Below are 16,611 nucleotides of genomic sequence, written 5' to 3'. Positions count from 1 at the left end.
GTGGTGGTAGTTTCATGGTTTGGGCCTGTTTTGCTGCATCTGGGCCAGGACAGCTTGCCATCATTGATGGAACAATGAATTCTGAATTATACCAGCGAATTCTAAAGGAAAATGTCAGGACATCTGTCCAGGAACTGAATCTCAAGAGAAGGTGGGTCATGCAGCAAGACAAGGACCCTAAGCACACAAGTCATTCTACCAAAGAATGGTTAAAGAAGAATAAAGTTAATGTTTTGGAATGGCCAAGTCAAGTCCTGACCTTAATCCAATCACAATGTTGTGGAAGGGTCTGAAGCAAGCAGTTCATGTGAGGAAACCCACCAACATTCCAGAGTTGAAGCTATTCTGTACGGAGGAATGAGCTAAAATTCCTCCAAGCCGGTGTGCAGGACTGATCAACAGTTACTGGAAATGTTTAGTTGCTGTTATTGCTGCACAAGGGGGTCACACCAGATACTGAAAGCAAAGGTTGACATAAACTGTGGGTGGTAAAAGAAAGCAACTGGGCTTGCTTGAAGACGTTTCACCTCTCATCCGAAAGGCTTCTTCAGTTCTGTCTGACTGGTAGGGAGCATCAGGTATTTATCCTCTCATGGATGAAACGCTCATCTAAGGTGTCATTGAGTCATCCTGTTGGTGTGGGTCACTGGGGGCTGGTTGTGAACGGCCTCGAGAGTCGTTAGGATGATCAATGGATTGCCCGTTAGGGTGATCAATGGAATGCTGATTCTCTCTGTCCTCCTGTGAGTCACTGAAAACAGCTGGGTTTTGGTGTGCATTCAGTTGTCTGGGAAGTGTGCCAAGGACTGCATTGTAGGTGGCTGATAAATGATGTCTTAGACCCCCACCTCTGTTCAGTGATGGCCGTTCCAGGTTGACAAAAATGGCTTCTTTAACTCCTCGCTCATACCAACGATCCTCTCTGGCTAAAATGCATACGTTGCAATCCTGAAATGAGTGTCCTTTGTTGTTAAGATGAAGGTAGACAGCAGAGTCCTGGCCTGAGGAACTGGCTCTCCTGTGTTGAGCCATGCGCCTGTGAAGCGGTTGTTTTGTCTCCCCAATATACGAATCTGTGCATTCCTCACTGCACTGAATGGCATACACTATGCTGTCCTGTTTGTGTCTGGGTGTCTGTTTGTTTCCAGTTTAATGAAAGTTTCTACAGACAGAAGCATGGATGCGTCATGGGTTCACCGGTATCCCCTATTGTGGCCAATCTTTACATGGAGGAAGTGGAACATAAAGCTTTGACCACTTTTTCAGGAGTTGCTCCCAGCCACTGGTTCAGATATGTGGATGATACCTGGGTTAAAATCAAAACCCATGAGGCGGAAGCCTTCTCTAAGCACATCAATGCAGTGGATATTAACATCAACTTCACTCGGGAGGACATCAGTGGGAATAATCTAGCCTTCTTGGATTGTCATGTACACATTAGACAAGACAGAAGCCTGAGCATTGAGGTCTACCAGAAACCCACACACGCAGACCAGTACCTACTCTTTGACTCTCACCACCCACTGGAACACAAATTGGGGGTCATTAGGACCTTGCAACACAGGGCTCAGAATATCCCTACAATGATAGAGGGAAAAGAGAAGGAGCAGAATCACATCAAGAAAGCATTTCAGAACTGCGGGTATCCCAACTGGTCTTTCCTCAAGAGCAGAAAAAGGAACAGAACGGACAAGGACGATAACAGGAACAAATGCAAGAACATTGTCATTCCCTACATTTCTGGTCTATCTGAGAAACTCAGGAGGATCTTTTACAAACACAACATTCCGGTACATTTCAGACCCAGTAACACTCTGAAGCAGAAACTGGTCCACCCCAAGGACAGAATACCCAGACCCAAACAGGACAACGTAGTGTATGCCATTCAGTGCAGTGAGGAATTCAGCCTTCAACACCGTCATCCCCAGCTTCAGCCTTCAACACCGTCATCCCCAGCAGACTGACAGAGAAGCTCTCCACCCTTGGACTGACATCCTCCCTCTGCTGCTGGGTTCTGGACTTTCTCACAAACAGACCCCAGGCTGTCAGAGTCAGTACCAGAATATCCAGCACCAAGACAGTGAGCACAGGGACCCCCCAAGGCTGTGTGCTCAGTCCACTCCTGTACACCCTCTTCACCTACGACTGCACCCCCACCCAGAGCAACACTTCCATCATCAAGTTCGCTGACGACACCACTGTCATTGGGCTGATCACCGGCGGAGATGAGAGCACCTACAGGAAGGAGGTGGCTCAGCTGGTCTCTTGGTGCCAGGAAAATAACCTCTCCTTGAATGCTGAGAAGACCAAGGAGATGATTATTGACCCGAGGAAGAGGAGGAGAGACCAGCATGCCTCACTGCACATTAATGGGACACAGGTGGAGAGGGTGAAAACATTTAAATTCCTCGGAACTCACATCAGTGAGGATCTCACCTGGACACACAACACACAGCAGACCATCAAGAAGGCTCAACAGAGACTCTTCTTCCTGAGGAAGCTGAGGAAATTTGGACTGTCCACCAAACTCCTCAGCAACTTCTACAGGTGCACAGTGGAGCGCGTCCTGACAAATTTCATCACTGTGTGGTACGGGAACTGCACAACTCAGGACAGAAAGGCTCTCCAGCGTGTCATTAAAATGGCACAGTTCATCTGTGGAGCTGTCCTCCCCCCACTACATATACAACACCCGGGTCACAAAAAGGGCACAGAGCATCATCAGGGACCAAACACACCCACAACACAGACTATTCAGGCTCCGACCATCTGGCAGACGCTACAGGAGTGTGAAAGCAAGGACTACTAGACTGACAAACAGTTTTTACCCTCAGGCCATCAGGCTTTTGAACCACGGATTATAATCACCATCTACCTCTATATTTCCATCAGGCTTTTGAACCATGGATTATAATCACCATCTACCTCTATATTTCCATCAGGCTTTGAACCACGGATTATATTAGCAATTTTGCACAAGACATTGCACAGTATATCTACGTCTATGTTTGCACATTGTTTGTTTGCCTCTCCTTTTTTTTTAAAGACATTGCACAGTATATCTACCTCTATATTTGCACACTTTTGTTTGCCTCTCCTTTTTTTTAATGTTATCTTCTTTTTTCACTCTACCTTTATATTTTGCATTCCATATGCACTTTATATTTTATATTTCATATTTTATATATATATATATTTCTTTTTATATTGGTAAGCGTAGTTTGGTCGGGCAGTTGCAAAATAAGAATTTCATTACCCAATAATAAACCGCTGTGTCTGTTATTGTGTATATGACAAATAAAAATCTTGAATCTTGAATGCACGGACTCGTATATTGGGGAGACAAAACAACCGCTTCACAGGCGCATGGCTCAACACAGGAGAGCCAATTCCTCAGGCCAGGACTCTGCTGTCTACCTTCATCTTAACAACAAAGGACACTCATTTCAGGATTGCAACATACGCATTTTAGCCAGAGAGGATCGTTGGTATGAGCGAGGAGTTAAAGAAGCCATTTTTGTCAACCTGGAACGGCCATCACTGAACAGAGGTGGGGGTCTAAGACATCATTTATCAGCCACCTACAATGCAGTCCTTGGCACACTTCCCAGACAACTGAATGCACACCAAAACCCAGCTGTTTTCAGTGACTCACAGGAGGACAGAGAAAATCAGCATTCCATTGATCACCCTAACGGGCAATCCATTGATCATCCTAACGACTCTCGAGGCCGTTCACAACCAGCCTCCAGTGACCCACACCAACAGGATGACTCAGGCTACATCCACACGACAACGGCAACGAGATGTTATTAAAAAAAATATCGCGTCCACATGGGCAACGGATCAGTAAAATATCAGGTACATATGGCAACGCAACACTTGCTGAAAACGATGCAATACACATGCCACATCTCTAGGGGCGCTGTAAGACGGTCCCTTCGGAGACACCAGAGCAATAGAAGTAGTAAGGACGCATGCGCATAAACTATTATGCGCGAGACTTCATATTAGCCACAAAGTCAGAAAAATCTGTTCAAAAAATTACATTATAATGACCAAATACAATGAAAAGTATTTTTCCAGTCTCACCTGTGAAAGGTAATCCCATGTGATCTCGTTTGGACGGCAAACCTGTTGGTACAGTTAAACGCAGCACATGAATGAGGCATCTTTATTCTCCGCTTTGACCCATCCAATATGGCGGCGAGGATGACGTATGATTCTATGCGGAAGGCGGCGTCTTTACTGGTCCGGAATAAATTGAATGCTACACGTTGATGGATTAATTTGTTCTTCTATGCCCTTTTTGAGGAATGTATTGTAGGACTTAAACCAACATCTGAAGAGGTGAGATCGCTCCTTTTTTTTCCCTATTTTTGCTGGCGGGATTGACTCTCTCTCTCTCTCTCTCTCGCTCTCTCTCACTTTGCACCATTACACAATAAATAATCACAGTGAAAATATTTTGTAAGCGCGTTTCATGAACCAAGTTATAGGATTTGTTGACAACTCGCATCGAGTTCGTTACACTTCTACCCGGCGTGAAGCACATGTGGTTGTGACGTCATCATAAACAAATCCGTTCTACTCATCCAGACGACTTCGCAACGGTGCCGTTGCCAGATCTTTCCACTTTGGAACCCGTTCTCAAAAGATTTCGTTTTGGGGCACCCAAAACGCCGGTGCCGTGTGGACGCCAGGCCGAAACGATAAACAATTTTATCGGATTCACCTGAATCCGTTGCCGTGTGGACAGGGCCTCAATGACACCTTAGATGAGTGTTTCATCCATGAGAGGATAAATACCTGATGCTCCCTACCAGTCAGACAGAACTGAAGAAGCCTTTCGGATGAGAGGTGAAATGTCTTCAAGAATCTTCAAGCAAGTCCAGTTGCTCTCTTTTACCACCCACAGTTTACCATGACCTGGATGATTGAGAATCTTCACAGACATGTTTCCACAAAGGTTGACATACTTTTGCCACTCATGTAATATTGGATCATTTTCCTCAATAAATAAATGACCAAGTATCATTTTTTTGTTTCATTTGTTTAACTGGGTTCTCTTTATCTACTTTTAGGACTTGTGTGAAAATCTGATGATATTTTAGATCATATTTATGCAGAAATATAGAAAATTCTAAAGGGTTCACAAACCTCAAGCACCACTCTATGTTACTGTTTCTATTAAAATGACTTATGCAAGACCTGAATGGACAACACGCCACACAAACAAATGAAAAAACGAAGAAACATGTAGTTGTATTTTCCGATAGCAGCAGAATTTAGATGGTGGAACACGACTTTCTTGAAGAGTGATAAGGATCTCAGTTGGCCTAGCCTTGAAAATCCAGTTAACAGCTTATGTTATATCGGACGTTGCCATTATGTTGAGTGTTAAAGGAATCCCACATGCTAACATTCAGAAATGTTCTATAATGTGGCTTAGTGGAGCTTAGACAAGATCCACTGAGGTGTACTCGGGAGTGAACTGTTTGATTCCTTTTTTCCCCATCATGGGGATCACAATAATCACCACCAGAGGCAAAATAGAAAGAAAAACAGATGTGTGCTGAGAGCCTCATTTCAGAATACTGAAACTAATATCAGGCTAATCTTTTTTGGTTTGTAGCCACTGGCTCTTGAGCAAAAATAAATAAATAAATAAATAAATAAATAAAAAACATAAAGAAAGAAAGAAAGAAAGAAAGAAAGAAAGAAAGAAAGAAAGAAAGAAAGACAACTGTTTCCATGAACCAAAAAAGGCGTCCGCATCAATATTCCAGCTAGGGCTACAAACACCTTTTGTGGCTCTAACAAAACATGGCTAACTCTTAAATTCACTCACATGCTCACAAATATATCAGACTGCATATCATTATACTAAATAGTATGTGTAAATAGTAAGCCAACACTTATAGCTTCATTAACTGTTGCTTATTATTCTTGGGTTTCACATCCACCTCATTAGTTATTCAAAACTTTAGCTGGTGGTCAACCAAAGCTCAGTTGACAAAGCGTTTGTACAAAGAAGGTGCATTGCTTGCATGAAAAATGCCTTATGCTTGTGTTGTTTTAGGTTCTTTCAATCAATCAAACCATGAAACTGATAAATGTTTCTTCAGGGTTCCCTGTGAACTAATAAAAAAGGGTGAACGAACACAGGATTTCACAAAAAGACATGGAGAAAGGTGGCTTTTGAACCTCTCACTGAAATTGAAGGGAGCCGAGTCGAAGCATGCTCGAGTTTGCAGTGATCACTTGGTGAAAGGTTTGTATATCCCTCTCAGCTATGTCCTTAGTGTTTTCCAAGTACTCTTCTTGCTGTGTGTTTTTATTGTACTGTACTTTTTTTAGTCACAAAGTACTAAAGTCCCGAGCTGTTTCTTTGTTTACTCCTCACAAAGTCCATATGCATGAAGGTCACAACAAAATTCTTACCCAGACATACAGTTACAATGTGCCGTAATCACTTCTCCATCTTGTTTAACTAAGATCCAGGTCTTTAAAGGGGTTTCTGATGATCTTTGTGAATGATTTACCTGAGAGATGAGAGCGAACACAAGTCAGAATCAAGCGAACTGTTGTTTGTTTACACTTCAACTTGCAGCGCTTTGTTGTACAGACACGAACGAAAAGCTTAAGAAACCATACTTACATGGGAAAAAACAATACAGGATTCATTCGGCAGTGACTTGATACCAAGATCCTTTACCCAGCCGCATACAAAAATGTAAGCCTCCATACCCTTCCACGCTTTCATCTGTTTTGCGGTGTAGAAGGGTGTTTGCCACACCAAATAGTTTGAGATGTCAGGGAACTCGACTGAAGGGTAGTTTTCGAGATCATATGACATATCCTTCTTTTCCAGACTGTAGGGGTCTATTCCATTGCACATAGCAATCTTCTGAATATATCTAAAGTGATCAGTGGCTTCTAGATTACGAGCATACTCTGATAAGTTACTAGTTGTTTGCACTATGGCAGCCGTTTTGGTTTGCTAGACCACCAGCTGTTTTACCGGAAGTGAAATCGCTAAGAAAAGTCACGTGACTGAAACCCAAGAATTTAGAATGCAGTCTGTAACTGACTTGTTTTGTAACTCATCAATTAGATTAGATTAGATTAGATTAGATTAGATAAAACTTTATTGATCCCTTTGGGTGGGTTCCCTCAGGGAAATTAAGATTCCAGCAGCATCATTACAGATAAACAGAGAAAATAAATAGAGAAAACTTCTAGAAAAATTAAAATAAATTATTTACATATACAAATATAAAAAGAATAAGATATGAGGAAGGGGGGAAGGAGGGGAAAAAAGGGGGGGGTAATTATTCAATTACCGTGAATAATTCAATTGCATCTCTCATATACAATAGATCAAGTTTATGAAACTGAACATTGTGTAAGCTACTTTGGGTCACTTCTGATCATAACTAGAAGGAACTCAGTAGAGTGCATACCTCCACTAAGCCACATATTAGAATATCCAGATGTTTACTATGCTTACATAATATCTGGATTTGCATCACAATTGTTCCTTGGCCCACGGCCCAACATTCCTCAAAATTTCATCAAAATCTGTTCATTACTTTTTGAGTTATTTTAGGAGCAAACAAACAAAGGCAAAAACATAACCTCCTCCAACAAAGTTGGCAGAGGTAATAAAGCACAGAACCACATTTTCCCATTGTTGTTCCAATTCTGTATAAACTTTCTAAGAAACTATCATAATTGGTCAAAGTATAGGCCCATTAATGAACGTTGAGGTTATTCTTGAGAATATTGATGACCAATGGTCAATGAAAAGCAATGGCTGAGAGTTTGAAAACCAAAAAAAGGCACAACACAACAATAGACTTTAAAATGATTTTCATAATAAAAATCAGTGGAAATGTGTTAAAGATGGAAAACATTATGATACAGAGCATTATAGTATGTTTTTTAAAAAATAGAATAGATTGGGGCTCTTAAGTTGGCAAGCAAATATCTTGTGTTACAGTGATCTTTTTAGTGTTTCTTCTCTTCTGTCCTTGTTGAAACTATACTTTTTGCTGATCTAAGCAAAAAAACCACCATGAACTCCTCTGTCCTCATTTCCCTCACCTTGCCAACAGGCACCGACTGTCAGCTGCACGTCAATCTGTGAGGGGTGAATCGGCCAATCGTCTGTTACTAGATAGGGGTCGTAGGTCACTCCATCAACAAAAAGGGTCACAGCAGGAAACTCCACGTTGATCACGTAATAGTGCCACTCTTTATCACAGATCTATGCAGAAAAAGAGAAAGTAAATATTTCTTGTGTGAGTAAGTTCTTAACATTTATCGAAAACAGCTGGTGCAAAAAGCTGCACCAGTAAATCATCACATGTTTAACTTTCTCTGATTTATTTCTCTGTGTTTGGCTAGCATGTATTTGGCTCATGCCTGTAATTTACTGTATTTGGCAGCCAACAAAACAAAATGCCCATTACTAGTTGGAATTACTAGTGAAACAAAATTACATACAGTGGAAGTGAAGTGATGGTTTTGCTCTGTGCACTTCCCTACACTCTATAGCTAACTAGATTAATTGGTCTATTAGGAAAGCCATGGCCTAAAAGTTAGAGAAGCAGCTTTGGGAACAAAAGGTTGGTAGTTCAATTCCCTGAACTAGCAGGAATGGCTAGGCACCTAACCCCCAGCTGCTCCTTAGGCTGCGCTGTGTATTCGTTTGCTTCGCTCACTCGTGATATATTTTTCAACACGAAAATATAAACGTCATATCTTCGTGCCACTGTGTAATGTTCTTCATGTTATCTGGACACATCCACAAAAAAACAAACAAACAGAAAAATGCAAATTAATCAAAAGGATTTTAATTTTGAACCAGTTGACCATTTTGACAATGCACATCTACAGTGGGAAAACACTGATAGTGACATCATTGTAGTGAAATATCAGAAAATATTATACATACCAGACACTTTTTCCATGGAATAAAAACATGTATTCTATTCCCTTCTTGTGGGTTTATTGATAGCATGCAATATTGTTATCATATTGCTTATCCTACATGTATTATGCCACTTTACCCAATGGAGAATGAGCGTGCAATATTGTTATGATATTGCACGTTGTCAAGACAACACGACATCACACGTCGGAGCGTGGATATCCAATGAGAAACTTTTCTGCTGCGCATGCGCACAATCATTTCTGTGTTCGCCGAGAAAGAGAAAGACGCACTGCACACCCGAAAGGCTACCAAAACGTCATTAGATATTCTTCATGCATATTTACAAGAGAGAAACATACCAACAGACATCGAAAAACTGGAAAAGAGACACATTGAAGACATAAAACTTCCATGCTAGTGAACGACTGCCACAATTTGTAAACAAACATGGCTGCCAGGTTTACTTCTTTAAATACAGAAGATTTTGAGAGAATTTTAGCTGCCAGGTCGCTCTGTTGTGTGTAGTTGTTGATGTTGATTTTAAAAATACCTAAGTAAATTACAGGTGCTGGTCACATAATTAGAATATCATGAAAAAGTTTATTTATTTCAGTAATTCCATTCAAAAAGTGAAACTTGTATATTATATTCATTCAAGTGTTTATTTCTTTTAATTTTGATGATTATAACTGACAACTAATGAAAACCCCAAATTCAGTATCTCAGAAAATTAGAATATTATGAAAAGGTTCAATATTTTAGACACCTGGTGCCGCACTCTAATCAGCTAATTAACTCAAAACACCTGCAAAGGCCAAATGGTCTCTCAGTCTAGTGGTGCGTTCATGTGCTATGGGAATTATGGTAAATACCAAACGCCGACATGGAAAGCACACATGAACGCCCACTCTTGTGGTATTTTCGACTGGGCAACTCGTAGAAAATTTTGATACACGAGTTGCCGAGATGAGATGAACTTTAACCTTTTCAACATGGCGGCGAGCGGTACAATACTAGCTTATGAACCAAGAAAGAAGTGGTTTTCACCTATGGAAAGCTGACTCTCACCTTTTAAACGAGTCATGTTATGTATATGATATTATTATAATACGTATATTATAGCCTAATACAAAATATTCTGTGGCTGTCCAAAGAACGCCAACAATGATCTAGATACTGGCTACTCTCATTGTGGCTACAGCCAAATTTCCAAAAACTGCGTGGCATTCAATGTGTTAAGAAAATATCTACTTGTCATGATCAGGAAATATTCAGCATTTTTTGACTTTTGATAACTCATATTCCTGCTGCAGCTGATGAACAAGGCAATCTATAATTGTTTTAACCAAATAACAGGCCTGATTCTGAATCTGGTCCACCATCTTTAATTTGTCAACAACAACAAAAGCATGTGAACACAACACACTGGTAAATACCACTTCCCAACTGGAAAATATCATCTTCCCATAGCACATGAATGCAGCATAGTTCTGTAGGCTACACAATCATGGGGAAGACTGCTGACTTGACAGTTGTCCAAAAGACGACCATTGACACCTTGCACAAGGAGGGCAAGACACAAAAGGTCATTGCTGAAGAGGCTGGCTGTTCACAGAGCTCTGTGTCCAAGCACATTAATAGAGAGGCGAAGGGAAGGAAAAGATGTGGTAGAAAAAAAAGTGTACAAGCAATAGGGATAACCGCAACCTGGAGAGGATTGTGAAACAAAACCCATTCAAAAATGTGGGGGAGATTCACAAAGAGTGGACTGCAGCTGGAGTCAGTGCTTCAAGAACCAAGAATATTACTTAAGACCAATACAAAAAAAGGATTTTTAGAAATGTTGGCACACTGAAAAATATGCACATGTACAGCACTCAATACTTAGTTGGGGCTCCTTTTGCCTGAATTACTGCAGCAATGCGGTGTGGCATGTAGTCGATCAGTCTGTGGCACTGCTCAGGTGTTATGAGAGCCCAGGTTGCTCTGATAGTGGCCTTCAGCTCTTCTGCATTGTTGGGTCTGGCGTATCGCATCTTCCTCTTCACAATACCCCATAGATTTTCTATGGGGTTAAGGTCAGGTGAGTTTGCTGGCCAATTAAGAACAGGGATACCATAGTCCTTAAACCAGGTACTGGTAGCTTTGGCACTGTGTGCAGATGCCAAGTCCTGTTGGAAAATGAAATCTGCATCTCCATAAAGTTGGTCAGCAGCAGGAAGCATGAAGTGCTCTAAAACTTCCTGGTAGATGGCTGCTTTGACCTTGGACCTCAGAAAACACAGTGGACCACCACCAGCAGATGACATGCACCCCAAACCATCACTGACTGTGGAAACTTTACACTGGACCTCAAGCAATGTGGATTCTGTGCCTCTCCTCTCTTCCTCCAGACTCTTGGACCTTGATTTCCAAAGGAAATGCAAAATTTACTTTTATCAGAGAACATAACTTTGGACCACTCAGCAGCAGTCCAGTCCTTTTTGTCTTTAGCCCAGGCGAGACGCTTCTGATGCTGTCTCTTGTTCAAGAGTGGCTTGACACAAGGAATGCAACAGTTGAAACCCATGTCTTGCATACGTCTGTGCATGGTGGTTCTTGAAGCACTGACTCCAGCTGCAGTCCACTCTTTGTGAATCTCCCCCACATTTTTGAATGGGTTTTGTTTCACAATCCTCTCCAGGGTGTGGTTATCCCTATTGCTTGTACACTTTTTTCTACCACATTTTTTCCTTCCCTTCGCCTCTCTATTAATGTGCTTGGACACAGAGCCAGCCTCTTTAGCAATGACCTTTTGTGTCTTGCCCTCCTTGTGCAAGGTGTCAATGGTCGTCTTTTGGACAACTGTCAAGTCAGCAGTCTTCCCCATGATTGTGTAGCCTACAGAACTAGACTGAGAGACCATTTAAAGGCCTTTGCAGGGGTTTTGAGTTAATTAGCTGATTAGAGTGTGGCACCAGGTGTCTTCATTATTGAACCTTTTCACAATATTCTAATTTTCTGAGATACTGAATTTGGGGTTTTCATTAGTTGTCAGTTATAATAATCAAAATTAAAAGAAATAAACACTTGAAATATATCAGTCTGTGTGTAATGAATGAATATAATATACAAGTTTCACTTTTTGAATGGAATTACTGAAATAAATAAACTTTTTCATGATATTCTAATTATATGACCAGCACCTGTAGATAGGGAAATGAATACTTAAGTATGAGTGAAAAATACTGTGGTGAGAGTGCATGGAAGAAGAGTCTGGAGACAGAAATCTTAGTTTCTCAGTCGTTAGCTTGTGCTACTTGCTCTCGATAGCACTGGCTTGACTGCTTTATTAGCATTTGCTAACACTACTGATGAATACTATACCAGCTGGAAGGTGACTGCACTGCCGTGCTGACAGCACCAACTTGCGGGTAAGATAGCATTGGCCTTCGAGAATGCTGATATGAAGAGAGGGTGTATGTATAATAATAATAATAATAATAATAATATTGCCTGTTTTTTTTGTCGTATATCAGGTATATTCCATTCAGCTAGCATGATACTGAACTTGTCTTCAACTCATTCAGTATCATGCTAGCTGAATGAAATATATCTGCTATACCACTCAATGCCAGCCAATATTATTTAAATAAGTCACTCAGATCCACAATGTATTTCATATGAAAAATGTGAGTTTTTCTATATGTGAAGATAAATTTCATATCTTCAAGCCAATGTGTGATTTTCTTTTTATTATATAGACACATTCACAAACAAAAAGTACCCAAATTTATCAAAACAATTCTTCATATGCATGAAGATAGAGATTTATACATATACAGATTTATATCACGGTTTTGGATCTCCATGTTCTGGATGTTGCTCATATGAAAAATGGAGTGGTATAAATGAGTGGTATATTTCCCAGTAAAACATTTGTGTCCATATTATATATATACACAGTATATATATATATATATATATATATATATATATATATATATATATATATATATATAGTAGGAATCAGAGCGGGTGGGTGGAGCACAGAAGCACGGCAGGCCAGAACTGAGTTCTCAAAACTCTTATTTGTAGCTTTTCAGCTTTTCACACTCTCCCGGGAAAAGACACAAACACAGGTTAACTTAAATCAGGTGCAGTGATTCTGCCACTTACCTTCCCTGACTCCGCCCTTTATCCACAGACCGACGCTTGACCACGCCCCCGCTGCCACATACCCCCACCGCCCGACTCAGGCCGGGGAGCCGTCCGACCTGGAGCTGACTCCCCCCCGACGGGAGAGGAAATCTGCCACGACCATCTGCGCCCCCGGCCTGTGGACCACTTTGAACTCTGGCTGGAGTGCCAGATACCAACAGGTGAATCCGCGTGTTGGCATCCTTCATGCGGTGGAGCCACTGGAGGGGCGCGTGGTCCAAACAGAGGGTGAAAGGGCATCCCAGTAGGTAGTAGCGGAGGGCGAGGACCACCCACTTGATGGCAAGGCACTCCTTCTCTATAGTGCTGTAGTGGCCCTCATGCACCGACAGCTTCCTGCTGATGTACAGCACTGAACGATCCTCCCCCTCCACCTCCTGGGACAAAACAGCCCCCAGCCCTCTGTCCGACGTGTCCGTCTGCAAAACAAAGGGGAGATAAAAGTCAGGGGAGTGTAACAGTGGCCCCCTACACAGTGCAGCCTTTACCTCAGAGAAAGCCCACTGGCACTGCTCTGTCCACTGGACCAGATCTGGTGCCCCCTTTTTAGTGAGATCAGTAAGTGGGCTGATGACGTCCAAATAATTAGGTCTAAACCTACGATAGTAGCCAGCCCCAGGAACTGTCTCACCCCCTTTTTGGTCTTGGGCCTCGGGCAGGCCGCAATCGCTACTCTCTTATTAATTTGGGGACGCACCTGCCCCTTGCCCAAGTGGAAGCCCAGATACCGTACTTCCAATCGCACACTTCTTCGGGTTGGCTGTGAGCCCCGCTCGCCTCAGCAATCTAAGGATGGCCCTTAGGTGTTCTAAATGCCGCGGCCAGTCATTACTATAGATTATGATATCGTCCAGGTACGTGGCCACATAGGTGGCGTGGGGGCAGAGGACCCTATCCATAAGCTGCTGGAATGTAGCGGGCACCCCAAACAGCCCAAAAGGAAGTGTGAAAACTGGTGTAAGCCAAATGGTGTGGAAAAGGCCATTTTCTCTTGGGATAATGAAGTCAAGGGGATCTGCCAATATCCCTTTGTCAAATCCAGTGTTGAATAAAAACGAGCCGTGCCTAGTCAATCAAGCAACTCATCAATATGAGGCATTGGGTATGCATCGAATTTAGACACCGCATTGACTTTTCTATAGTCCACACAGAACCGGACCGACCCATCGGCCTTGGGAACCAAGACCACCGGGTTGCTCCAGTCACTGTGGGACTCCTCGATGATGCCCATGTCGAGCATGGCCTCGAGTTCTTCCCGAACCACCTTTTTCTTGTGTTCGGGCAGCCTGTAAGGGCGGCTGCGCACTACCACCCCCGGGGGCGTCTCAATGTGGTGTTCAATGAGGCGGGTGCAGCCAGGCAGGGGCGAGAACACATCCGAAAATTCAGTCTGCAACTGGGCAACCTCCGTGAGTTGGGTCGGGGAGAGGTGGTCTCCACAGGGGACCGGAGTGGTAGTCAATGTTCCCTTTTGAACCTCCGACCCCAGCTCCCCCTTCTCTGGAACCAACGACACCAATGCCACGGTGACCTCCTCATTCCAAAGTTTTAGCAGATTGAGGTGGTACAGTAAATCTGTAACACCCCACCCCTGTCCGTTCGCTTCACCTCATAGTCGACGTCCCCGACTTGCTGTGTGACCTCAAAGGGCCCTTGCCACTTGCCGATCAATTTGGAGCTCGACGTGGGCAACAGCACTTTATCTCCCAGTGTGAACTCCCTATGGCGCATGCCCCTGTCGTACAGGTGTATTTGCCATTCTTGGGCCTGCTGCAAAATCTCCTGGGTTAGGTGTGTGTGTGTGGAGTTTTGCGCGCAAGTCGATAACGTATTGAATTTCGTTTTTGCTCGTTGAAGGTCCCTCCTCCCAATTCTCCTGTAGTACATCTAGAATGCCCTGTGGCTTATGCCCATATAATAATTAGAACGGGGAGAACCCCGTGGAGGCTTGTGGGACCTCTCGCACTGCGAATAACAGGGGCTTGAGCCATTTATCCCAGTTGTGTGTCCTCGCTTACAAATTTTTTAATTATGTTTTTGAGGGTGCGGTTAAACCGTTTGACTAAGCCGTCTGTTTGTGGGTGATAAATGCTGGTGAGGATCGGCTTAATTCCCAGTAACCCATACAGTTCGCGCAGTGTGCGTGACATAAACGTAGTGCCTTGATCAGTCAGAATCTCTTTGAGGATTCCAACTCAGGAGATGACATGGAAGAGTGCTTCCGCAATACTGCATGCTGAGATATTGCGAAGAGGCACTGCTTCCGGATATCGCGTTGCATAGTCCACCAAAACTAAAATAAAGTGATATCCTTGTGTTGACCAATCTAATGGCCCGACGAGATCCATCCCAATTCTTTTGAACGGGGTCTCGATTAATGGCAGAGGGCACAAAGGCACTTTTGGAATGGCTGCTGGATTTACTAACTGGCATTCGCGGCACGCCATACACCACCTATGGCCATTGCTGCGAATCCCTGGCCAATAGAACCAGGCCATTATTCGGGCTAGTGTCTTATCCTGCCCCAAGTGTCCAGCCATGGGATTAAAGTGAGCCTCGTGGAATATAAATTCCCGGCGGTTCTTTGGGATCAAAAGCTGTGTGATCGGCTCCTTAGTCTGAGTGTCCTGCGTCACTCGGTATAATCTATCCTTAATAATGGAAAAATAGGGGAAGGACGGGGTGGTGTTTGGCTGGAGCATTTGACCATCGATTACTCTCACTTGGTCAAACACATGCCGCAGAGTCTCGTCTCGCGACTGCTCTAATGGGAAATCTGCAAGGGATTCCCTGAGAGAGGGAGGAGGAGCCTGCTGCTCCTCACTGTAACGCGGTGATGACGTAGATGGCTCTGTGACAGCTGCTCCCGCCAATGCCACACCGGGACCTCCCCCTTCTGAACTATGGCAGGCCCCACTCTTCACTAAATGAGTCATTAATTCCCGAAATCCCGGCCAATCAGTCCCCAAAATTATCAAGTGGGTAAGGCTAGGATTAACTGCCACCTTTATTCTAAATTTCTCCCCTCGAAATAGAATGTGGACCGACACTAAAGGCTCCCCGCAGTGCCAGCAAACTGGCCCAGGCTCTCTCTCTCTGCACTGGTGTTCCGGAGCTCACTCACCTGAGGGGGGGAAGACAGACATGGAAGTGGGAAACGGTAGGGCACCGCAGGTGCGGTGGGCCGGCTGGGGTGGAGCCGGCCCCTGCCTCCGCGGTGGGGGAACGGGGCGAGGACGAGGAACAGAAGGGGAGGGGGAGAGAGAGAGAGAGGAGAGGGGAGAAGAGGAGACATGCTGTCCTGCCATCGGAACAGCTGCCAAATGGTCCTCCGCCAGCTCGATGGCCTGATCCAGCGACGCTGGGCGATGGCACTGGACCCACTCCACTGTTCCTTCAGGAAGTCGGGTGATGAATTGTTCCAGCGCCACCAGATCGATGATTCCCTCGGCGTCGCGGTTGTCAGCCCT

The 16,611-nt window shown here is 43.6% G+C and overlaps 1 protein-coding gene across 1 annotated transcript in view; it reads right to left on the bottom strand.

Moving 5' to 3' along the window:
* Nucleotides 1-16,611, bottom strand: part of clstn2a (calsyntenin 2a) — a 206,335-nt gene that overhangs the window by 39,904 nt on the left and 149,820 nt on the right. The window contains exon 9 of the mRNA XM_060917795.1: nt 8,110-8,272. Coding sequence (XP_060773778.1) covers nt 8,110-8,272 — 163 coding nt within the window. The remainder of the gene's footprint in view (nt 1-8,109; nt 8,273-16,611) is intronic.

Source organism: Neoarius graeffei, chromosome 1 (assembly GCF_027579695.1).
Source record: "Neoarius graeffei isolate fNeoGra1 chromosome 1, fNeoGra1.pri, whole genome shotgun sequence".
In the NCBI taxonomy this organism is placed as follows: domain Eukaryota; kingdom Metazoa; phylum Chordata; class Actinopteri; order Siluriformes; family Ariidae; genus Neoarius; species Neoarius graeffei.
Note: the sequence above shows the minus strand (reverse complement) of the source record. Positions and strands in the feature narration are given on the sequence as shown.